Raw genomic sequence first — 24591 nt, forward strand, 5'->3', positions numbered from 1 at the left:
ATGCTCGTGTAATTTTATAAATTTTAAAATTAATAATTATATAAATTTTTAATAATTTTAAAATTTATAAAATTTAAACTTATAATTTTTAATTAACTTGATTTGATTTGATAAATAATTGTTATGAAAAGTTACGTATCGGCAACAGGACACTCTTCCTTGGGAAATAGAAAGCGTGCAAGTGCAATAGTCAAAATTCACCTTTTTTAAAAGCAGGGGTAGGATAAGAATTTCCTGGTCGAACTAGTGCGTTCCTGCATGTAATCATGAATGGAAATAATTCATCAAAGGAAATCCTCGTCAGAAATTTATGATCTGACAGTAATAATTTTATAAATATATCCGTTGATGGATAAAATACATCAAAAAAAACCATAAAAAAATATATGTTATTTTATCGGTGATTTTTTTAGTCCATCAATATATTTCCGGGTGAATTTAACATGTAATTATGAAACAGATTGTTTGTTATTCTATCATGTAATAAACAGTAATTATAGCATTTTCAGTAATTATTTTCTAACTCTCTGAAATATACCAACAAACTATATTAGATGTTAACCTTATCATTAATCATTTTTTAAAATGTTTTTTTAAAAATCTATTAAACAAGAACAAAAAATAATTAAAAAAATAAATTAATATAAATTTAAAATATTTATTACAAATTTAACATTTATAAATTCAAATACAATTAATCTATAATAGAAATAATGAAAGAAAAGAAGGCAGACCTTCACTTGGACCGTGAAATAAATAAAAAAAACATATATATTATTTATTAATGATCTTATTTTTAATACCAATTAACAGAGTTCGGTCGTCTCAATACTAAATCTTTCTCAATAAGCGACAAAATTACTTATTTGATTTTTAACTTACTGTTCTAAAATTATCTTGAATTCTACTTGAAATCGATTGTGAGGATCAAATTTGGGTACATGAATTTATAAATTAAATTTTTATTTAACAAATTAATAAGAAAGGAATAGTTAAATTCTTACTATTAGGATGTGACAGCAATTTTTTCTTTTCAACATTCAATAGGATCGAAGGCCTGGGAAAACAACAAAGAAGAGATCGTATCTTTTTACAGCATGGCGCGCATTACCAAAAGTCAAATCTTTGCTTAATTACCAAATCTTAAATTAATAATTATTTTTAGGATTACTATCTATAGTTAATAATTCTCCAAATGATTTTTCACATTCACATAATATATGTTGCTCGCAAGAATTAATTTTTTAATTTTATGTTACAATGCTCAATAGATACAGGGTCACTATGCTTAATTATTATTATTTTTATTTTTTTATTAGGTTATTTTAATCATATGTTCATGATCACTTAGATTTATTTTATTTTATATTTATATTTTTTAATATGAAATTATATAATAATAATTAAATTTCATGATTCTATCCAGTTAATTATAAATTTCAAATGAGATTCATGAATTTTCATTTTCAGACTTGGCGGAACACGCAGTACAAATCTAGTTACTACCGTACTGCTGTTCATGTACATAAAGCGATAGATAACTTTTTCCTAATAACGACACCTTGTCAGTTGTCATGAAGGAAAACTTGATCTCTATCTACTCTTCTCATTCTACCTGAAGTTCTAAATGGATTTGACTGTCCGTAAATTGATTCCTGAACAAGCAAAAACTAAATAAAGGAGAAACAAATTAACCCCGTAGAGATTCATAACTTGTATATGATCACAGTTCATAACATCCCGTAAAAAAAAAAAAGGTTTTTCTTCACGATAAAGTGTCGTTATTAGGAAAAAGCTATCTATCGCTTTATATATATATATATATATATATATATATATATATATATATATATATAGGAGTTGAGACTTTACCAGTACAATTGAATAATGTTTCAAGGTACATTGGATTAGAGCCAAGAAGATCCCACGTATTATCACAATGATATGAAAAGGATTGTTTCTCTGTTTGCATCTTGAAATTGTGCGTTTCACTGATTGGAGATTTATTATATTCTCACCGAAATTCTCCCCCGAATGGACCCCAGTGGCAACGGATGTAAATAAATTAAGAAAAAAATCGGCTGGGTAGGCTGCTGAGCTACAATATGCTTAAGATTGCTGTTGAGCCTCCGCTAAACAGCTTGTTTCCCTGCACTTTGTTTTCTTGCCAGCATCCATTGGAATTATTCGGTTTTCACTTGTATTCAAAAACTCTTAGTCAATAAAAAAAAAAAAAAAGCAAGCTTTAGCTAGAGCTATACACACACAAGCCATAAATGGACGAAACCACATGATGGGTAAAAACTAAGTTGTTAAATCATTGCAATGACAAAGAGTCTGAATTCATAGAGTTGCTTAGATAAATCATGACTTGGCATTCGACAGAGTTGAAACTGCTGTTTGATAAAATGCACGACAATTCATAGGCATCAATTAAGCAAGGACAGATTAAGTATGATTGCATACATAAAATCTGATCATGTTGTGATAAGAAAGAGGTTCGCTGACAAACTTCAATTAAGCTCCATAGGGAGGAAGTCTGAAGCAATACTTCACCAGTCTGTGAAAAGACCTCAACCTTAAAACTAGACATCAACTTACTACTAGCTAGAGAAAATAATAGAGCAGCATAGCAATTTATATAACACTTCTTATCATAGTATGAACCACATTGTGAGGACAGCTTGAACTGTCACTCAAATGCCCACTGGTTCTCCCTGCGCACCTCCTCTTCTTCCTCTGGAGTGAAGTCATTCTTGATGTTAAATGTCTTGCGAATCTCTTCTGGAGTCTTCCCCTTGATCATGTCAGCCACAGTCTGGCAGGTCAAATCTAGCAAGCCCTTGATGTTCAGAAAGTTAGCTGCCTGAAAACAACATTAGAAGTTAGCCATGGTAATTCACATACAGTGTATGCATAACAAACAAATACACAGAAAATGATAACTAGCAACAGCTTAGAAAAGGATAATCTCATATGTGAGTATTCAAACAAAGATACCTGGCAACTGACCCACATATACCAAACTATTAATTCGATTGCCATAAGCAAGCCGTCAAAGCTCAACCGCCATGAATTATACATTGAAGCAGGAAACAAACATAAGGCTTATTTCCCTCCAAATTTCACATCAAATTTTATCTAAAAGAATCAACAAGTAGAAAACAAAAGATCCTTCTTTCCTCACTTTCCAGCGCAAGGGAGTCATAAACTAATAATAGTTGAAAGCAAACAGGCAAAAAAAAAAAAAAACTGTCATGGCATAAAACACAATCCCTAGAAACTCAATAAAAATTTTCGTTTTTTTTTAATATTTTCCATAAAACCAAACAGGAAAAAAATCTTCGAACAAAATACCAGGCAGAGAACTCAAACAAGGACAAATTAATAAATATAAAAAAAGGGTCAAAAAGGAAACTCGAACCCTTACCAGGATGAGGTCAAAGAGGGTATTTTGGTCAACCTTGACAAACTCGGTGTCCCAACTCTTCAAAGACTCATCCTTCTCAGTAACACCTGTAACATTCTTCTCCTTATCAGAACCAGATTCCACATGTTTCTTGCAGTACTCGATAACCTTAGCAAGAATCTTGCTTGTCACGTTAGGCAACGGGATCTCGTTATCGGCGCAGTCATCTTCAATCATGTGTTTGATGGTTTGTGACTCCACGGCGACCGCTTCATCGACGACGAATGTCTCGCCATCGGATGATTTGAGAGTGATTTTCTTTGATTCTGACATATTGGGAAAGAAATAAAAGCCCTAACCCTAGATTAGTCTCGCAAGAGAAATCAGAAACTGAAATTGTTATTTGATAGTGAAAGGGGAAGGGTCGTTTTTATAGAAGAATTTTTGGGCCTGAAACGGCGTCGGTTTTGGGAATTGGTGTGTGTTTCGGATTCGGATATGACAGGGTATTACGTTGAGGTCATGATTTTTAATGAGCTAAAAAAGGGGTTGGTTTTGAAGAATCCTTTGTAAACAAGGAGAAGGAAAAGGGCATTTTGGGAAGTTTGTTTTTTAGTTTCTCCCTCCTGTTTGGTTGCGATTTGAGGAGGAAATTACGGTTTTGTGCCCAGGGATCAATAAATTTTGGTTGGTGGGTGGGTTATTTTATTTTGAGAGATAAACGGGGCAAAGAATAAAGATAAGGTAGCAATAAATTATTATTATCAAGTGATCTACAAAGTTTTTATTTATTTTGTGAGTAAGCGTAATCCAACGTAATATTAATCGAGTGATTATATGAATAGGCATTGCATATGATCATGTACTAAAGAATCTAATTTTTATTTTTTAAATGCTTATACGTTGATTAATTAGTTAATTTCTTGATTTTAATAATTTGATTCATTCTTTATAGTTAGAGTGGTTGATAGTTGGTGCCTAATAAACTAAGGTGGTCGGTATCTATAAAAAAAAAATTTTGAATGATTTAAAAACTCTTCAATGCTTAAGTATTTTTTAAGATGAAGAATAATTATATTTTAAAGAAAGACTCTAAAAATAAATATACAATAAAGAATAGAGATTGTGAACTCGTTTTCATTGAAGGATTCATAAGATCTTTATAGCTCATGAGCCTTGTTTTTTAATGAAAATAAGAGATTGGAGTATCATCTTGTCCTAATATCATTACTGAGGGAAAATATTACTAACGCATGCATTAATGAGAAATAAATATCTTTTACACATCATTATTTAGGGATAAGTGGTAAGGTCTTTTGAAGACTTTTTTAAATCTTAGATAAATGAGTATCTTTGACCTTAATGTTTTATGTTAAAGATCACGAGAAAAAAAAATCTAGGAGACTTTTATAGTCATTAATGAATGATAAATAGTCATTACACATCATTATTCAAGGATAAATGGTAGGGTCTTTTGAAGACTTTTATAAATCTAGGAGTGTAGATAAATGAGTATCTTTGACCTTAACATTTTATGTTAAAGATCACGAGAGAGAAAAAATAAGTGAAGTCTTGTGACCGAATATGAAGTTTAGAAAGATCATCAGTTCTATATCCATTTGGGCTATGCAAGATGCAGAGCCCTAGTATATTCGATCTATAGTTTGCCAAACATATATAGGGTGATAAGTTAGCATCTACGGGCTCAAGTACATGCTGAGCCCACACACACACACAAACACACACATATAAAACACGTTGATCCCATCCTTGAAAGATTGAGTTTATTCCATCCTTGAAAGAGTTATAAGACCATTTCTCTTAAGAATCACATGGAGAAAATTAAAACATTGTTATTTTGAACAAGTTAATTTATACATAAAAAAACTTTCATTCTTAGTTTTTGACTATGATACATTTTATTACCCTCTGAGGTATAACCAACTCAATAACTTGGGTATCGAGTTTCTATTGAGATCATGTTCTTAATTCCATAAGTGAGGAGATAATAGAGTTTCTTTATTAGATGTAGTTTGGATAGTTGACTCACTTTTCTTTGGATAGTTGCCAAAAAGACTTTACAAGTTTTACAGTTTGAACCAACACTCTATTTTCACTTGTGAAAAACTTTTAAGCATTCAAGGTTCCAATAACATTCATGAAGTTGATAAAAATATATAGCTTGGATTTGTCTGTCTCACAAGTCCTCGGCCAAATAAGAGAAGTTATATTAACCTAGAGCAATAAAAAGGTTATATAACCACTTGATTCTCTCACAAAGAGTATACATCTAATATTTGTAGTAAATCATGCCTTCCAAGCTGATTTGGAACATTCTTGATCATTAAAGTAGTATTTCTTGTTAAAGGAACTTTATTGGTATCATCAATGAGATCATTAGAATGCACATCATCCTCATGGTTTAGTGTTGTTATAGCTTCATGTAGCTTTTCTTGGTTGGTATGTTAGTGTTAAACACGATACAAGTTTAACACGAAAATTGTTAAAACTCATGATAGAAATTGGTTCCAAGTTATTATATTAAGCTCATTGGGCTCGAGTATCCCTTTAAATGACTAGCACTATCTTTATAAGGAGTTAAACCTTATTGAAGAGTTGTCTATGCTCTGATATAGTAGTTATGCTAGCAGTTGTAAGGAGATCCATAATACGTTTCATCTAAAGCATATCATAATCATCATCTATCATTGATAATGATTAGGGATGTAGAAAAAAAAATAGTTATAGAAGAATACTTGATGACATTTTAAAATGGATTAGCCTTTTGTTTCATCCCTCTAGATGACGTTAATGATGATGTCCTAAAAAATCCAAATAACTTAAACACAAGACTTATATATTAAATAATCAGTTAATCTCTTAGTTTTAACAATCTAACTCATTCTCCCAGCAAAGGTGACTAGTGACTGGTGCTTGGTAAGCCAAGGTGGTCAGTGGCTAATATATGTAAAAGATCTCTTTTAGTGGAAATGTGAACTCTCTGATATTTAAGTAAATATTTTTTTTGAAAAAAGACAATAATATTTTAGAGAAAGATTCTGAAAATAAATATACGGTAAAGAATAAAGATTATGAACCCTTTTTCATTAAATGATTCATAAAATCTTTATAACTCATGAGTGTTATTCTTTTGTGGAAGAGAGGGGTTTAAGTGTTATTTTTCTCTGATAGCACTAACAAGAAAAAATATCCTTGACACCTGCATTAAAAAGAGATAAATACCTTTTACACATCATTACCTAGGGATAAATATCACTTACACATCATTAATGAGGAATAAGTGGTAGGACCTTTTGAAGACTTTTATACATCTATAGATGAAAGAGATGAGTATTCTTGAACTTAATATTTTATGTTAAGGGTCGCGAGAAGAAAAAAAACGGAGTCTTTCAGCCTAATATGAGACTTAGAAACATTATGAGTTCTATATCTATTTGGGCTATGCGAGATACTAAGTCCTAGAACGTAGTTGCTAAACCTACATATAAGTTAAGCCCATAAATAATTAGATTATAATCCTGCTTTTTGGTCCTTTTAAATATAAATTTTAGTTAAAAATAATATATATATAACACATTGAATCCATCATAATGTTATGCTAATTATGTTTTAAAGTAATTAAGATACGATATTGCTTTAATTGTAATTAATAATTTGTGAACGATCACTAAGGGCACATAAGAGTCAACTTTAATGTACATTGTATTTTCTTTCACTTTTTGACTGCTTTTGTTTTTCAGATAGTGATTTTCGGGAAACTATTTTCCAAACTTTTTTATGTTTGTTTGCCATTAGAAAAGTTGGTCAATAAAAAACACTTTCCGATCAAAAAAAATTTGGCTTGGTTTCCAGGAAAGTGTTTTCCTTTTATTTTGGGCGGAAAACATTTTCTGGAAGTTGTGAAAAATTTAGAAATGTCATATTATTTACTGATTATATCAAATTTGATTCTCAAACTTTTGATTGCTATATATAGTTTGTTTTGAATATTTATTTTTCAATTTCATCCCTTAAAATTTAATTTTATATTAATTTTAGTCTTTATTTTTATAATTGTTATTTGCTTTTCCCTTATTATTTTTTAATTAAAATTTTTCATCTATCAACTTTAGTCATCATTCTTTTGATTGTTACTTATTTTATTTGAAATAATTTATAAAATGTTAATTATTATTATTTTAATTTCTTCATCTTTTAATTTTTTTAATTTTTTAGATTTGATCTCTATTATTTTGATTATTATTTATTTTATTTGAGATAATTTATGAAATTATATTTTTTTTTCAATTTCATTCTCATTTAACTTTTTAATTTATAAGATTTGTTCTTCATTATTTTAATAAACTTGAAAAAAATAAAACATTAATAAGTTATTTTTCAGCTCATTTTCCATGACATAACCAAACACTGCAAAGTATTTTCCAACTTATTTTTCATTACACTATCAAACATCGAAAAATAATTTACTTTTCTGGAATTTACTTTAAAAAAAATTTACTTTCCAGCAAACAAACATGACCGATTCATTAATCATTGCATGACTATTTTTTTATATGATTTCTTAGGCTAATTAATAGATCTTTTCTTAATCAGGTCGATAATGGGTAATTACACTCGAATTGGAATCGTTGGGAGAAATTTCTTTTTTATAACCTCCTTTTGGAATTAAGATAATAACATGGGGAATAATCTCTTTTAAATCAAACCTCAAGGGTTACCTATCAAATCTAAAATTAACAACTCATAACCCTAAAACTTGCTTTCACACCCTAGTCTAACATCAAATTTGAAGAAATTAAGAATAGATGTTAAGAGTATATTTTTATTTGAAATTAATTTTTTTTATGTTTTTATATTGTTTTGATGTTAAAAATAAATTTTAAAAATAAAAAAATATATTTTAAAATGTATTTTAAGTTAAAAATACTTTGAAAAACAATTAAATTTTTTAAAATTAAACTGAGAAATTAACCCACCAAATCCAAACAGCTTAAAGCATATGTCAACAACATAAGCTCGAGCAAAATATTGCTATTGAAGTTCATAATACTCATTACACGGTTGTTAATGCATCTACCAAGAGAAAATCATAGTAGAGACCATGATCCGATATTCAGAAACACACACATTATAAACCACAAGGCCCCTAGATGATGATCAGCCTTCCATGATTTATAGCTTTGAAACAGGTAGACCTGTGGCAAAAGCAAGATAACAAGGTCAAGAGATGCCTCAAATGTGGAGACTGGAGATTCACTTGGCAAACAATTATCCAAGTCCTTTGCATTACCTAAGGCTTTTGCGTTCACAATACTTGGACTTGCAGCAGGAGGAGGAGCATTCTCATTCAAAAATGGTGCTACCCGATTCGGATCGCCCCACACTGGATACCCTTTAATCTTTCCCTGCAATACAGAGAGCAGCCAAAACATAGGGATTAAACATCAGCTAAATGAACTTGAAAATGGCTCTCGAGCTACTTGTTTGATTTTTTTCTAAATTTCAACGCACCAGGACATTCAGAGCTGCTAGTGTTGCCATTCCTTCACGAGTCCACTACAAAACCAACGAGGCGAAATATTTGTTAATGTCACTGATTGGCCATGGAAAGCCTTAATGACCTCGGTCAAATCATGCATCTATCAGTTTTACCTTGGAAGCAGAAGCAATGTGAGGTACAACAACAGCATTCTTCATGTCAGCAAGCCCGGGCTTCATGTAAGGTTCGTCCTGATATAAAAAAATTGAAGAACAATCATGCATGACTTAATGGTGGTTTCACTTTCATCGACAAAAATTGAGACAGAGAAGTTCAGTTCAGTTACCTCAAAGACATCAAGGCCAACACGAAACATAGGATTTTGTTTCAAATGCTCTACAAGGGCTACTTCATCAACCACTGGACCCCTACTGCAGTTTACAAGGATTGCTTCCTACAGATGCAGATGGTAATTTGCTCAGTGCTAAGGTTTGCCTTCTCAAATAACTCTCGGTGTCTAAAACAACATTGCTTCAAATAGTTACCTTCTTCATTGTTGCAAGGCTTTCCTTGTTGATCAAATGGTAAGTGGTTTTGTCCAATATTGGGTGAAGACTTATCTACAATGAACACCGATGGCAATCCATATTATTTGAATAGACAAATCAAACTTAAGAGCATTGTAAGACACAAATTATCAGCAAAGGATTCCCACCACATCTGCCTCTCGAAGCACCTCATCCATGCTGGCTGCTCTTTTCCAAGTAACTGGCTGCTCGCCGTTAGCTTTTAGGAATTCACCATAAGCTGCAATCACAAAGCATACTATTATGACTACAAAGAGGAATTGAAAAGTAAATAATTTTGATAGATTCTCAGAAGCATGCCTGTAACAAACTTCTCTAAGCGTGTGGATTGGTAGAGATCATAGTAAATAAGATTCATTTTGAACCCTTCAACCTGTAATAAAGAAGGAAAGAGTATATTTAAACATGTGGTCTGCGATTTCAAAACCATAATTTCTGGCAAAGTAAAAAAATCCTTAAACATTCATTCACAGCATGTTTTACGACATGAAATTGCGCTATGAACTAGCGTGGACTGCCTCGTGCCATCAAAGTTCTCTTTAACAGCAGATTAATGCTTATATATGTGTATCAACTCTAATTAAATTGATTTGCTAAGCTTGATATGTGAGTCCACTAAACAATCCAGTTGACTCGGAAATTCAGCTACTCCAAGCCAGGTCTTTAAAAGGAATTACATATGATATACCCAGAATCAAGAGATTACCATCATTCTGGCATAAGCGGATCCAATGCGACCAGCTCCAATGACACCAACAGTTTGTCCTTTGAGCAAGTTTCCAACAAACCTACAAAAAACATGACCAAATCAAATAGTCATACAACTGCATTTACACAATCATTTGGAATCACACATCTTAAGACAAGCGATGATTGGAGTCATACAGGTGAGGAAGCCATCCATCGTATAAGCCTGCCCTCATGAACTGGTCTGCTTCAACAATTCTTCTAGCAGCAGCTAAAGAAAGTGATGCTGCCAACTCTGCAGTTGTCTCTGTAAGCACTCCCTAACCAAATAACCAACCCGTTAATCTCAATTCACTTGCCCCCAGGAATTCCAGACTTGCTCAAAACATGTATAAAAGATATTGAACTTACAGGAGTATTTCCAACAGCAACACCATGCTTGTTAGCAGCATTTACATCAACATTATTGTAACCAACAGCCATGTTACTAAATGCCTTTCCACCTGCCCTGCTTAATGCTGCAAATAATGTCTCCCCCCAATCTTCTGTCAACTGAATCACAAAATAGTACAAAACCACAGTTCTTAAACATGTAAACAGCAATTTCCAACATGAACCCACATAAGAAATTAATGAATTACCTGGCCTATTACACCATCACACTTATCACCAATTAGAGCAATAATATCCTCAACAGACAGTATTGTTTTCTTCTGGGTGCATATCTAGTAGACATTAAAGCCAACAAAAACAAAAGTCTGTCAAATTCAAAAAATCGTTTTAAGAAATTGAAAAACAAAGATGGCCCTTTACAGACATCAAGTAAATTACCTCAACACGACAGTCTTGCTCAATCAAGAGATTGATCCAGCGAGTTCCAGGCATTGATTTGGTGCTAACAACCCTGTGCTTGCCATTTGGATTGTAGACTTCAATTGAAATTGGTTTTGCCATTGAAGCTACCTAGCTAGAAGCACCAGAGCTCAATAAAGAATGTGAGGGGCACAGTACATTGCATTACAAGTGAGTGGCCTTTTTAAATTTCTGGTAGTCTAGTTAGTAAGACAAAATTGCTATAATGTGGTGGTGCACACACTATATCCAAAGTCTTGTCCAATGAGGTTAGGTTTTTTGCTTTGGCTGTTGACTTTGGAAGCTTCTGATTTGCTATATGTTAATGGGGTGCAAGATGATATGGTAGGTTGGTTCGTGATTGGGTGTGGTCTATTAGGATAGAGCCATACAGGGTGTTTTGTGGTGGTGCTGTGTTGAGTCATCGTGGCTCGGAATTTTTGGACCTTCCATTTGGTATAAAGATAATGGTGAGATGGCTCTTGTGCAAGTTTGACACATAAGGTTGCTTTTATCACTTTTAGTAAATGACGGAAATAACCCAAGTTGTTTGGACAATGCTAGCTTAGAGGTCATCTGATAGGGTCCTTGTGGAGAATTCTCTACAAGCCATGGCAAGAGTAAACCTTTCATTGGCTAACTACTACGAAAATAATTTTGGAGATACGACCAGAAAACCAGAAATCAATCCCATCTAGATTAGCCTGGATCATGGAATGGCTCGAGCCTCAGTTGGACCAGGCTTAATCAATTCAGACTTGAGCCACCATATACATACCACTTTTGTGTAGCAACAGTAAAGGGCCGTGGCTAGCCCTATTCGTGGATTGATGCAGCAGTCAAAGGGAACCATAAGTTCCATTTATCAATCATGAAAATAAATGGTAAACCAATTACTTGTCATCAAATTGCTTTGATCAACAACGTATTGTAAGAACTAAGAATTGCTTTTAGAAACCGTCTAGGATGGTGTCAGTGCTAAGGGGTAAGAGTTTGAAATTAAAAAATTTGTTTTTTTTATGATATTAGATTTGAGTCCTATGATTGCTCATATAGTGGTCACTGCAGGTTTACATGGTTATTAACTTTAAAATCTATAAAATTAATCGAGGTACGCGCAAGCCGGTCTAAATATTCACGCTAAATTTTTGCTTTTAAAAAAATTAATGCGTGCTTCCGTTTGGACTCCGTCCACTGCAAAACATGAAAAAAAAAATCGACTAACTTTTTGATAAAAAAAAAATTTCCTATGATTCCAAGTACTGGGCGTTTCTTTTACGAAGCACCCCAACTTTTTTTTCACTACAACCGAGCCAAAGAAATTGAATTCTATCCTTTTTTCTTCTCCGATGTGAACAAAATGCGAGCACTGGATCAAATGCATCAGATTTAAAGGACCATCCCTGCAGCACTCGCCAAATATGGCAAAATCCATTGTGGAACGGTGGCTCAACTAAATTACTGATTGGCACTGTGTTTTGCGTGTGCCGAGCGCATGCCAAAGCGAGGAGCCTATGTGCCAGCATGAGCCTGTCTGTATTTGAACTTTGATGTGCTCAATTGTGGACTCCACACACTTAGAACAACTGATTAGAATTCAGAGATAACCTTACTTATCCACTAACCATGGTTCAATTCCTAAGAATGGGTGGAACGGACATTTGCCACGAGCTAGCCGAAAATACCACCAAACTATTGAAAAAACGAAGAAAAAAAGCCAAGTCTTATTTGTCATGGCCCCCAACTTCACCTACTATGTTCCAAAAGGGAAAAGATCTTCACCTAAAACGTATCTCACTCTGAACGTGCATGGTTCCCATAGCCTGCTCAAACCCCACTGTTTTACTTGTAAGACTGGTCAGTTATGATATCATCGGTGGTGGACTTGTATTCTCGGAGTTGAATTATTGAGTAAACCACGATCTGACTTGTCTCCAAGACACAATATCACTTGTCTCAGAGGACAATTTCTCATTTTTTAAACATTATCCTTTTTTTCTCTTTCGTGTTTAAGAACAGAAAAAATATGAGATACCATGTGATTTTTCTTGTATAATGAAAGAACTCGAATAAAATTGAACTAAGTCAAGGTTTTCTTAAACCAGATCAAAATGCATGGTCAAGCGTAGCATTTTTGTAAGTGAAATTACAGTATTTTTTTTCCAAATAAATATTGAGTAGTGTACTGCAATGGGGACAAAATTTGTTTTTTTTTTTTTAATGAAACAAGAAATTTGGGTTTTTGAGCTTTAAGTGTACAAAGAGATTTGTTGTATATATGGTAGAAATTTAATTTTAGCCAACAAAGAAAAAACAAAACAATAGGGTTAAGATTTAAAATTTTGTCATAGTTGGAAGCATATAACCCACTTCCCTGTATTGGGAAGATTGTACTGATAAATCGGTAAGATTTGAGCTGCATGGCAATTTAAATTCAGGGTTTGCCGTATGTTTAGCAATAAAACATGTTTTCCATGTAAAATCACAAAATTTCAATTTTCAGTTAAAGTTAAACTCTGTCAGCCATAACTTTATCCTCGCCAAACCCCGTACTCTCTCCTTCTCTCTGCAAAATATTTACCTCTCCGCACACAGAGAGAAGTCATGGAGAGGCTTCTGTATTCTCCTCCTTCTACTCCCTTAAAAACCCACCTCAAAAGGCCCACTACTTTGCTCCCTAGACTCAGCAAACTTGAGTCACCAAAACTTGGTTTTCCCTCGTTGACAAGGCCTGGGTTCAGGAGAGTCAACTCGGTCTCTTGCAAATATGAGAATCCATCAACCCCACCTCTTCAGGTTGATTCTTCAACTGGGTCGACGCCAAATTCCAACCTTGTCAAACAGATCGTTGGTAAAGTTTCTGTGAAGTCTAAGGTATTGAGTTTGTGTGGTTGTTTGGCTAAAGTTCTGTTTTTTATGCAGTGCAGAATTAATTTGTGTGCAATGTTGCAACTTAATTGGACAGTTGGTTGATTTACTATGTTTGTTATGATCATGAGACTTTAGATATCATAAGTTTGTGGTGTCGTTGAATGAACTGCCAACACAAATCATAATTGATTTTTACGAGGCAATGGTACTGTACAAAGACTGGTCTTTTCAAGGATTCTTATGTTTTAGAGGTGATGGACTAATGCCTGCTGGTATTTTTAGTTGAACAGAGAGTTTTGTCTATAGTTAGCTACGTTTATTATGATAGGAAGGCTTTACATATGGCTAGCTTACGTTACACTTGAATAAGTTCACATTAGAAACCATAATGTAATTATTTGAGGCGGTGTTGTGGTAAGAAGATTGGTCTTTTTTGTAGATTTGTAGTGATGATGGGCTAGTATATACTAGGATGTTCAATGCAAGGGAAATTATATTGATACTTAGATGGTTGGTTGTGATGGGAAGGTTTTAAATATCACTAGAATGAATTCCATGAGAAGTCATAATTGAACAATTCAGGCCATGATATTGTGAAATAGTGATCTTTTTTGTGGATTTTTAGATGATGGACTAATTCCTTCTAGATTTGAGGATTGTGGAACGGAAGTACAGGGGTGAAATATTTGGTTTCAATTGGACCGTGTTTGTAAAATAAAGAAGGGGAAGGAGAGGGGAATTGCTGAAAAATGAATGTTTTTGGCTCGTTTTAGAAGAAATTGGAAACGTTGGTGAGAAGCATGGTGTGAATGCTTCAACATGACCACAATGGGATTTGAATATGTAATTTATTATGCTTTTGTTCTTAAGGCAGCGTTGTGTTGTGAGTTCTGTTCTAGACACTGAAATGTGCAAATCCCTTGACTCGTGTATTTGAAGTTGCCATTGATGCAGTAGAATTCCACTGCACGATAGAGTTTGCTTTAGTTACAATTATTATAGAAAACTTAAGTCGTGATGCCTGATTACATTGTCTTCTGAAAAATAAGCTCATATTGAAAGGAGTGGAGTCTAACTAAATATGCAATTACCACGTTCATATGTTCCATTGTGCTGATATATAACAATGCTTGTTATGATGGAATGCTTGTTCCATTGAAAGGAGTGGAGTTTATATTATCCTTGAATGAATTCCCATGAGAGATCATAGTTGAATAACTTGAGTAAAAAGAGGTCCTTTTATGGATTTTTGATGATGATGGACTAGTATGAAGTATCTACTAGGGTTGAGGTTTATGGGATGGTGGCATGAAGTGTAAAATTTGGAGTAATAAGCTATCTATGTAAAGTAGTTGAAGGGGAAGGGGAATTACTGAAAATTAAATAAATGTATGTGTTTGATATGAAACTGGAATCATGGGCGTGTAGCATGGCTTGTGTTCTTGAAAATAATTTCCTTGGGATTTCAGTGTGTAGTTTATAATGCTTTCATTTTAAGGTGGCATCAAAATGCTGTTTAAGTTATGTTTAATCATCGAAATTCTTAAATTCTCTTGTGAATTTGGTGTCTTAGGTGATGCAGGTAGAAATGCACTGCATTGCAAACACTAGTTTAGTTCCAATTATTGTAGAAGCTCAAGTCAAGTTGGATTAGTTCCAAGTAATTCATTGTTTACATTTTTTGGGTGAAAAACTAAACTCAAATTGAAAGGACTCGATTCTGATTGGTAATTTGTAAGCCTCCAAATATTCTGTTACCTTATGATTTGTCATTCAACAGAGATGCATTTTGATCATATCACTCTTTTTTCATATCTGTAGTTGTTCCAAGAGAAGTTTTATTTTGGTTCTTTTTGCTTGATTTTGGTTCTTTTAGCTTGGAGGTAGCCCCGTGTGATGTGTCAAGATTAAAATGTGATTTGCATGCTGTGGAAGTTTAATTATCTAAATGCTGAAGGATCTAAGTTACCTGAATATAGACCTCCATAACTTGTAGATTTGTCATTACTTGTATTTGATTGTTCTTTTGAGACCAAAAAAATTATTGCTGTAGAAATTGTGTCTTAATTTTTCCATACAAGGCAATGGCTAGAAGCACTTCTAGATTTCTTTTTGTTTAAAATTGAGTAGGTTTGGGTATTTTATGCCTTGTGATCCCAACAGTTGAGTTTGCATCTTCCTTGGTAATTAGTGACTTGAACGTTTTTCTTCTTGTTGAGCAAAATGAACTATTTGTTGATATTGTCATGGCACTTGTGACAATTATTAGGGCCTAGAAACAAGTTACCTTTTCTTTCCATCCCTGCAGAAACAGTACCAATTTTGCTACAGTCTCTTTATTTCCTGCATTTAGGACCTTTCAGTTCCACTTGAAAGGAATTTCAGACTCCTCTGTGTGAATTTAGAATTTGAACATGCCTACTGTTTTGCTGGATTTTTTTATTGAACTGCCAGATTATGTTCTTAAAATTCCATCTTTATCTTGTCAAAATTGCTAAATCTGCTGTATTCTCAAAATGCTGCAGGCAGCTACTCTTGGGATATTTGCGGTAGTTTCTGGTATTATTATGTTCTTAATCCACCCAGTTTTCGCTTTTCCAGCGTTTGCAACTTTCCAAACTGCTGCCAAGACCGGGGGGGCTGCTGCTGCAGGGGCAAAACTTATGCAAACTGAACTACTGAACAGTGGTTGGGCTGGTTTCTTTGCTGGTTGCTTACACACATTGTCAGGGCCTGACCACCTTGCTGCTTTGGCTCCACTCTCAATCGGTCGATCCCGGATGGAAAGCGCTGCTGTTGGAGCTCTTTGGGGTTGTGGGCACGATGCAGGTCAGGTCATATTTGGCTTGCTCTTTCTACTCTTAAAGGACCGACTCCACATTGAAGTTATCAGAACATGGGGCACAAGAGTGGTCGGTATAACTCTACTTGTTATTGGTGCTATGGGTATTAGGGAGGCCTCGGAAGTCCCAACTCCATGTGTTGCCTTAGAAAATGGTGAGCGTGATGTTAGTGTCTATGAAGCACTAGAAACCCCAACGGTAGGGAAGAAGAAAAGGGTCGGTTTTGCTACTTTTGCTACCGGTATTGTCCATGGGCTACAGCCAGATGCATTGATGATGGTGTTGCCTGCACTGGCATTGCCTTCTCGTTTGGCCGGAGCTGCATTTCTAATCATGTTCTTGTTTGGAACTGTGGTTGCAATGGGTAGTTACACGGTGTTTATAGGGTCATGTAGTGAAGCATTAAAAGACCGAATACCCAGAATAACAGAGAAACTGACATGGGCTTCTTCCCTTGTAGCAATTTCCCTCGGCCTCGGCCTTATCATTAGCCAGTTCTTCGGATTCAGTTTATATTGATCTTCCTGGTTGCAAGCTACCTGTTTTAGTGTTAGAGAAAGATAATTAGAGAGGAATTTTAATTTATTTAGAATCATCTTTTTTTCTCTTATTAAACTTGCAAGTTTGTGTATTCTTCAGCATGCAAGGAAAAGACTTGTGTCTTTGAGAAGTATTTATAATTTATTTATGGTAGAATTCAATCTATTAATCATTGTTTTGGTGCTTGATTTGATTTCTGCATTGCCATTTCTACTCGGTTCCCCAATTGAGCCCCCCCTTATAAAATATATTCTCAAAGAAGTTGATCTTTCAAGAAAGTTGCCGGACTTGTGTAGGCAGCACACCATTCGAGTAGTATTCGTTTGGTCCTTTCCCTCTTCCCCAGGGTATACATCTGCAGCCATAGCCAGCCATACCATGTCCATTCCCGGGCAAATGTATTTCGGGATTGTTTAGTAATGCAGTGGCGGCCGGGGCAAATGTATTTCGGGATTGTTTAGCAATGCAGTTGCGATTATAGTTTAAAATGTTTTATTTTTGTTTGAAAATATATTAAAAAAATATTTTAAAAAATATTTTTAATATCAGCACATTAAAAAAATAATTTTAAATAAAAAAAATTTTTAATTTTTAAAAAACATGGTTTCAACCATGTTTTCAAACACTATTTTAAAATAAAAACTAGTTGCGGCACATGTTATATGATGCACATGCAATCCAACTCACACCAAGTTTAATAAGGTGGTTTCATTTTAATTAGAGAATAAAAATTTTTGCAATGATAGTAAGCATACACTTTAAAAAAAAAAAGACCATGATATTTTTAAAGAAAAAAAATTGGAAGTATGTTATTGGATAAAAAAAGAGAAAAAAAAAAGTTGGCTCAAGTCAAACCGAGTTAACTTGATAAACATGTAATCATGGTAACAAAGGCGATTCAATCGTGGTTAACCCACAAAACATGTGACACATGTTATGAGATCGGGATAACCCATAAAAAAAAATTAAAGAAAACCAAAAAACTATTTTTTTAATAAAAAAATAATGTTAAACGATGAAATCTTAAAAGAAAATAAGCAAAAAAAGAAAAAAAACGTTAACCCGCATTAACTTTTCAAATACGTGATCTGGATCATTAGACTAGAAAAACCATACATGATAAAACCTCAAAGCCCACCCCCTATCACACCACCCCCCCCCCCAAAAAAAAAAAAAAGACAAAATCAAGAGAAAAAAATTAATTACACAAAAGGATCTAAAATAAAAAATAGAAATTAAAACAATGATGGTGAAAATTGAAATAAAAGATAAAATAGAGTGCAAGAACAAAGTTTTTATTGGAGAGTTAAATTGTAAAGGAAAATAAATTTAACAAAATGAAAAAAAAATCAAAAGAATAAGAACTAAATTAGAAAAAATAATACCATATAAACTTGGATGGAAAGATAAAATTAAAAACTATCAAAACTTTTACAAAATAGCCTAGGAAAAAATTTAAAAATTAAAAGAAAAATGACCAAATTAAATATATATATATATATATATATATGATAAATTAGAATTGAAAGATTAAATTTAAAAGAAATAAAATTTTAATAAAAGGATCAATGATAAAAATTAGAAATAAAAGGATTAAGGATTGAAGTTAAAATATTAATAACAAAGAGAATTAATCTGTATTTTTCAGGATAAAAAAAAAAACTCATTAATGATAAATCACCTTCAAAAAGCTCCACATTCGCCACAAAAATGACAAGCACTAGCACAAAAAGAATACACACCCTAACTTTTTGGTTTTTTTAATTAATTAATTGGCATTAAAAGACCACATCACCATTGGTTGTCATGAAATTAACATAAAAATCAATGTTAAAATATCAAAACATCCATGGACACATGTTTTAATTTTTTTGAAACCGAGGACAAAGCTATCTTTTAACTATTTTTCAAGAAATGAACAGACAACCTCCAAGGAAGTTCAAAAACATCTGATCTGAACCATTGCAGTAAATATCAAATTTTTACATTGTACGTCTTTTTATATTTTATTGTGGATTCATTGTTCATAAATTTTCTTTTTCATCAATTTGTTGCTCACACTTTTTTTTTAATGCGAGTACATCATTTCTAGGCCAAATTCAAGGGAAATTGAGTTGAATTTGGTGACTAAGATTAAAATTGAAAAATAAGGGGCCAAAATAGAAAACATGCCATAAGTTGGTGATGATTTCAAAGCTCACACAAAAAGTTAATTTAGTCCTTATATTTTAAAAATTATACATATTCAGTACCTTAATATTTTTGCATTTCAAGTTAATTTTGATTTTTAGGATGAGTTTTTGGTTCTTTTGATGCCATTGATAGATTTATCATGATTTTTAAGATGTTTTATATATATATTAGGTCAAAATAGATTAAAGACAGATTTTGAGTAAAAAGAAAAACTTAAATCGCAATATTCCGCAAAAACAATTAAAAATTTAAAGTGGAATCCACCTAACATGCAAAAACAAGTAAGAACGCATTCGCAGGCTCTAACGAAATTGACTAGACCTAGCAATACCAAGTCGTTTTTTCTATATTATTATTTTAAGTTAATGTTTTTCTTTTATGTTTTGTTTTTCAAAAAAAATATTTATATTTATATCAATATCCTTCTCTTTTTTATTTTATTTAGAGAGCCTCTTTTAAATGATAGTTATTTATGATTATGCAATTAAATTTTGAAAAGATTTTTCATCTATAAAAAAAATTTCTTTCATATAGATAAAAAAAATATTTTGAATTTTTTTATTTTAAATAATATTTATAATATGCAACCTTTTATAGTAGTTTTTTCTTTAATTTGATTCAATCAATTTAATTTTTATATCTAATTTTTGTATCTTTTTTTATTATTGGTGTTTGGATTGAAAAAAAAATATTTTAATAAATAAATTTAACAAACACAACCGGATAAATATCCTATCTTACGAGACTAAATATCTTAATCTATATTTGCCTCTTAATTTTTCTAATTTTATGTTTAGTAATCATTTATAATATTTTTTAATTTATTAACACATAGTTTTGAATTTATTTTATTATATATATATATATATAAAAACTTTGTAATTTTTACTTTAAAAATTTTTTAACTACAAAAACAAAAACATGTTAAAAAGAGTAATAGAGTATGTATACAACTTTTTTTATTGGAAAAAAATACCTCTCCAGCGGCAAAACGCCTATCAAGCGTCTAGTTTACACTACGCAGCATGGTAGAAAAATCTCATTGTCATGTCATCGATATCAAGCTGTTTCAAATTCACGGCCTGTTATACAAGTGCGATCCTTTTCACATTGACAACAATTGAAATCCAGCACTTTCATTTGTCACTTTCAAGATTCAACACTAGAGCTGAAGACTACCAAACTGTACGATATCAAGTCTGATGCGGTAAAGGCACTGGAATTATCCAAGCTGAATAAAAATCATCACGGCCTCACCTTTTTGTTGATATCATGAAGCACGCAAATATCAGCAGCAGTTTTCATCTGAAATCATCAAAAGAATGGCAGAAAAACCCAGAACATATCAAAACACTTAAAAGGCGAGTGTAATAAGCTCTCTTAAATCCGTACTAATCAATTGTTTACTGTACTTGGCACATTGGATTGAGTAAGAGCCAAAATTTAACTGAAACAAACCTTTGACTGCCACAAACTATATGCAACCATTTCAAATCTAGTACTATTTGAACTGCGCTATGGTCATCTTTAAAGAAGAATCAATAGTCTAACAGAACGAACCACATCATTGCTAATGAAATGTTATGATTTTACCATACAACATTATTTTTCTACCAAAACACAAATTAAAATTAACAAAATACTCAAAGATTTAGCTTAGAATCTGAACAAGGCACCAATCCCGTTTTCCACACAAAGTGAAAGCAGTATATGCAATTTCAGGAGTCTCAAAAACTAATATATCAAAATAAATAAATGAATAGAAATTTTAACATCCACTATTTTCTTCATTTTCAAAGATTGACCACTAGTTCCTATCAAAATAATTGAGGTATTAGTTGGTACCTGAATCACATTCACAAGTTGTTTGATTGCCCATCCGAACAAACTTAAACCAACTAGGACAGAGATGGGTGAACCCTCTGTTATAGAAGCCTTTAAAACCTGAATGGAGAAGAGAATCAGAAACCAAGATAAACAAGAAAAATTCCTTGTTTAAAATGGATGAAAAGTAGAATTGTAAAATAATGACTTACATCCATCAACTTTTCGGCGTCATTTTTAGCAAGAAGAAACAGAGTAATATAAAGAACCTGCAGGATTAACAGTCGGATCAAGAGAACACTGCTAACCATTACATTATAGAAAATTTGACTAGGTAAAATGGCAGACCTAAGTCATCATTACCTCACATGCTACACAACAATAAGCCATAAACATACGATTTCCATAGTAAGCCTTGAAGAGCCAATTTGTGCTGTCTTTCACATCTTTATGGCTAACTTTGCCTAGCAAGAAAGTGCTGCAAATTGATGTATTAAAGATCCAATGAAGTGGATTACACGTGAATGTTTATTCAACAAGATTATATTTATGTCGGTCACGTTATGTAAAGAAAGAAAGATACCTGTACATCTGCAGCCAGTGGCTAGCAATGTCGAGGGCAAGCAATGACAGAAAAACCATGCCAGGCCTGCATAAAATTCAACCAAAAGTCTCAGATATAATTAGTACAAGTTCTTCAACTGCAATGAACATGAAACAAGTAGAAAAACCTTGCCTGTATACTTGGGAAAGAATTACTAGTAGGCAAGCTGTGCTAATCCTGGATAAAGCACAAGTTGATAAAATTAGTCACGCAGACATGTGTAGGATCCAAAATGAACTGAAAAGGAGCAAGAAAAATTCAAATTTGGTGTGTATCTGATATGAAAAAGAAAATACCTGTCTGTTACCATGTCCAAAACAGCTCCAAAAGTTGAAACTGAACAACAGAAAAGATGAATCAGATATTCCACATCAAGCATTTATTTATAAGCATGTGAAACTGTAGAAACGGTGCAAACCCTTACAATGAAACAAAATGTCGGAAGCATGGAATGGCATTTTTTATACATTATCATTAGCCTGTTTTATTGAATGCTTCAAGTTGTATCAACATAAGCAGCAGTGCTATTCACAATATTTCAAATTGATAAGAACTTGGATTCTAGTTGTAGCTGAGTTCCATTTAGCTTCATATATCCATGGACATTCTATCCAATTCAAACTCGAGGTGACAAAGTAAAACACAATCGCCCTCAACAAATAATCAGACACAACAACCCTTTTAATCAAATATTATTCAAACTATTTAGTCCCAGACTCAATCAAAAATTGTTATGCCATGCAGATTCAACATATGTAATAACTATTCATCGTTGAATCACAGACCACTATAATTTCAAGAACTCAGGAATAAGAAGACCAGGAAAGAAAAGGACCATACCTTGATTGAATTTGCGAGCACACCAACCATCAACACCATCACAAACAAAGCTGAAATTACAAAACACAAATCAAATCATACTCCCATTTCTTTCACGCATTGAGAAAAGAAGAAAGACCCTCCGATCACATTATGAATATAAATTAAATCACAACTCAAAACTAAAAGAACTCTTCAAGAACAAAAATTCCTCACCTGATAAAATAAAGAGCGCAAAATAGCCATTTGTTAGAAAAACAGATAGCAAATGCATAGCAATTCATGAACACTCTTGTATAGCCTGCATTGGAAAGAAAACCCATAAAGCAAAACATCATAGCATAAACAAAAACAACAAACGAATGTTGAATAGAAGAAAAACCCACCAATAATATTGGGAATATAAAGATAAACACTTAATTTTCCTGGTTTTCTTGGTCCTGACTTATTGTTCTTGGCCATTGGAGACGCTTTCTATTACAACTACAACAACAAAAGCAAGAAACAAAACAAACCAGCCCCAATATATCAGAACAAAGCATAACATTAACTATTCACATTCACATTCAAAGTTTCCAAGAAAAAAGCCATGAAAAGAAACATTAAATTGACCTGTGACAATACAGAGGTAGCAGAAATGACTGGACTACACAGCGGAGTAGCACAGCAATGAAACCCAGAAAAGAAGATATGGGTTCCGTTTATTTTGAGGAGTTAATTGTGGGTTAAGACTCAATTTTGGGTTTTTAGGATTTTGACAATCAGCAAGTGGATTTGAATGGGACAGAGAGGGAGCTGGACGCCACGAGGCCAGCCTGAAAAGGGTGGTAGTAATGGGGAATCTGTTTTTTATCTTGGGAGGTGAAAGTGAAATGGACTCGGTGCTGTTGTCGCTTGGTGCTTCATTTCTCTCGGTTTTGGGGTAGATGGGTACGGGTGGGCCTCGGCCCATGAAAAAAATTTAGTCCCTCTATTTTTCTTTTCTATTTAACCTTTTTCTAGACCATTCCTCCATGAATATTTTGAAAAATTGTGCCATTAGATCTCTGAAGTAAATTGATTCAATGACTGGGATTTTCAGGGAAAAAAAAAGTAAGGAGGATTTCCAAGAGAAATGCCAATGATTTTTATTCAATAGAGGGAAAAATTATTCTCTCCTCAGTTTTCCTTTATTTATTTATTTATTTACTATTGTAATACAAAATTGAAAAGGTCATTCTTTTCCCATCAAAGTTATGAGATTAAATTTTATTTCTCATTAAGTTCGAACTTCAATGATAATTGGCCTTGGCTTTGGAATCGTCGGATTGCCCATAAGCACAAGTTCTTTCTTTGGCTTGCAGTCTGGAAAAGAAACCGATACAACAGTCCCAGCTGTGTCTAGATGCATGTAATTCATGCTGCTGACTGGAATGTGTTTGACATTACTCGGACATCCCGGGACGGTGAGGTGATTAGAGGTGAGTTCTTGCCACTTCCTTCTCGGGTTCGACAGATTGATTTTTAGTAAGTGATTGTAAAAGCTGCCTCGGTACTTCTTATGATAATACTTTTGGTGCTCGACAAGAAAAGCAGTCCAATGGCAGCAGCCTCCTTATGGGTGATTGAAGTTAGTATTGATGGAAGTTGAAGTGGTAACCACGGTTATGCGGTTGTTCTTTCGTTGAAACTACTACTACAATGTCAGTAGAGCTTTAGGCAATTTGACAAGGTCCTCTCTCTTGCAAACGATTGTTTAGAGATTGCGATGATATTCCAGGAACTAATACATGTTAACATCAGTATTTCATTTCTAGGGACCAGAAAAGCAGGGGATTAGTGGTAGAAATCTCAATTTCTCCGAATCAGTGTCTTTTTTTTGT

General features: G+C 33.2%; 4 protein-coding genes across 4 annotated transcripts; 1 reads left to right on the forward strand and 3 right to left on the reverse strand.

Moving 5' to 3' along the window:
* Window positions 1-2399: 2399 nt before the first annotated feature.
* Window positions 2400-3920, reverse strand: LOC133699971 (SKP1-like protein 1A). Its single transcript, XM_062123519.1, has 2 exons — window positions 3431-3920; window positions 2400-2866 (listed from the first exon to the last, which is right to left on the reverse strand). Exons 1-2 carry the CDS (start codon window positions 3740-3742, stop codon window positions 2693-2695), a joined length of 486 nt encoding a protein of 161 aa, XP_061979503.1. The 5' UTR covers window positions 3743-3920; the 3' UTR covers window positions 2400-2692.
* Window positions 3921-8446: 4526 nt separating this feature from the next.
* LOC133698369 (glycerate dehydrogenase) lies at window positions 8447-11214 on the reverse strand. Its single transcript, XM_062121267.1, has 13 exons — window positions 11015-11214; window positions 10825-10908; window positions 10595-10735; window positions 10382-10503; window positions 10203-10284; window positions 9797-9869; window positions 9625-9716; window positions 9455-9529; window positions 9256-9363; window positions 9083-9160; window positions 8942-8986; window positions 8721-8835; window positions 8447-8625 (listed from the first exon to the last, which is right to left on the reverse strand). The coding sequence occupies exons 1-13, from the start codon at window positions 11135-11137 to the stop codon at window positions 8603-8605; spliced, it is 1161 nt and encodes a 386-aa protein (XP_061977251.1). The 5' UTR covers window positions 11138-11214; the 3' UTR covers window positions 8447-8602.
* Window positions 11215-13422: 2208 nt separating this feature from the next.
* On the forward strand, window positions 13423-17454 carry LOC133698911 (chloroplast protein FOR GROWTH AND FERTILITY 2-like). Its single transcript, XM_062122020.1, has 2 exons — window positions 13423-13909; window positions 16432-17454. The coding sequence occupies exons 1-2, from the start codon at window positions 13640-13642 to the stop codon at window positions 17266-17268; spliced, it is 1107 nt and encodes a 368-aa protein (XP_061978004.1). The 5' UTR covers window positions 13423-13639; the 3' UTR covers window positions 17269-17454.
* Window positions 17455-20508: 3054 nt separating this feature from the next.
* LOC133698696 (probable CDP-diacylglycerol--inositol 3-phosphatidyltransferase 2) lies at window positions 20509-23593 on the reverse strand. The gene is made up of 11 exons (XM_062121719.1): window positions 23342-23593; window positions 23116-23212; window positions 22946-23030; window positions 22751-22800; window positions 22207-22246; window positions 22043-22087; window positions 21890-21955; window positions 21670-21784; window positions 21519-21575; window positions 21328-21426; window positions 20509-20787 (listed from the first exon to the last, which is right to left on the reverse strand). The coding sequence occupies exons 2-11, from the start codon at window positions 23189-23191 to the stop codon at window positions 20728-20730; spliced, it is 693 nt and encodes a 230-aa protein (XP_061977703.1). The 5' UTR covers window positions 23192-23212; window positions 23342-23593; the 3' UTR covers window positions 20509-20727.
* Window positions 23594-24591: the final 998 nt, after the last annotated feature.

Source organism: Populus nigra, chromosome 7 (assembly GCF_951802175.1).
Source record: "Populus nigra chromosome 7, ddPopNigr1.1, whole genome shotgun sequence".
NCBI lineage: Eukaryota > Viridiplantae > Streptophyta > Magnoliopsida > Malpighiales > Salicaceae > Populus > Populus nigra.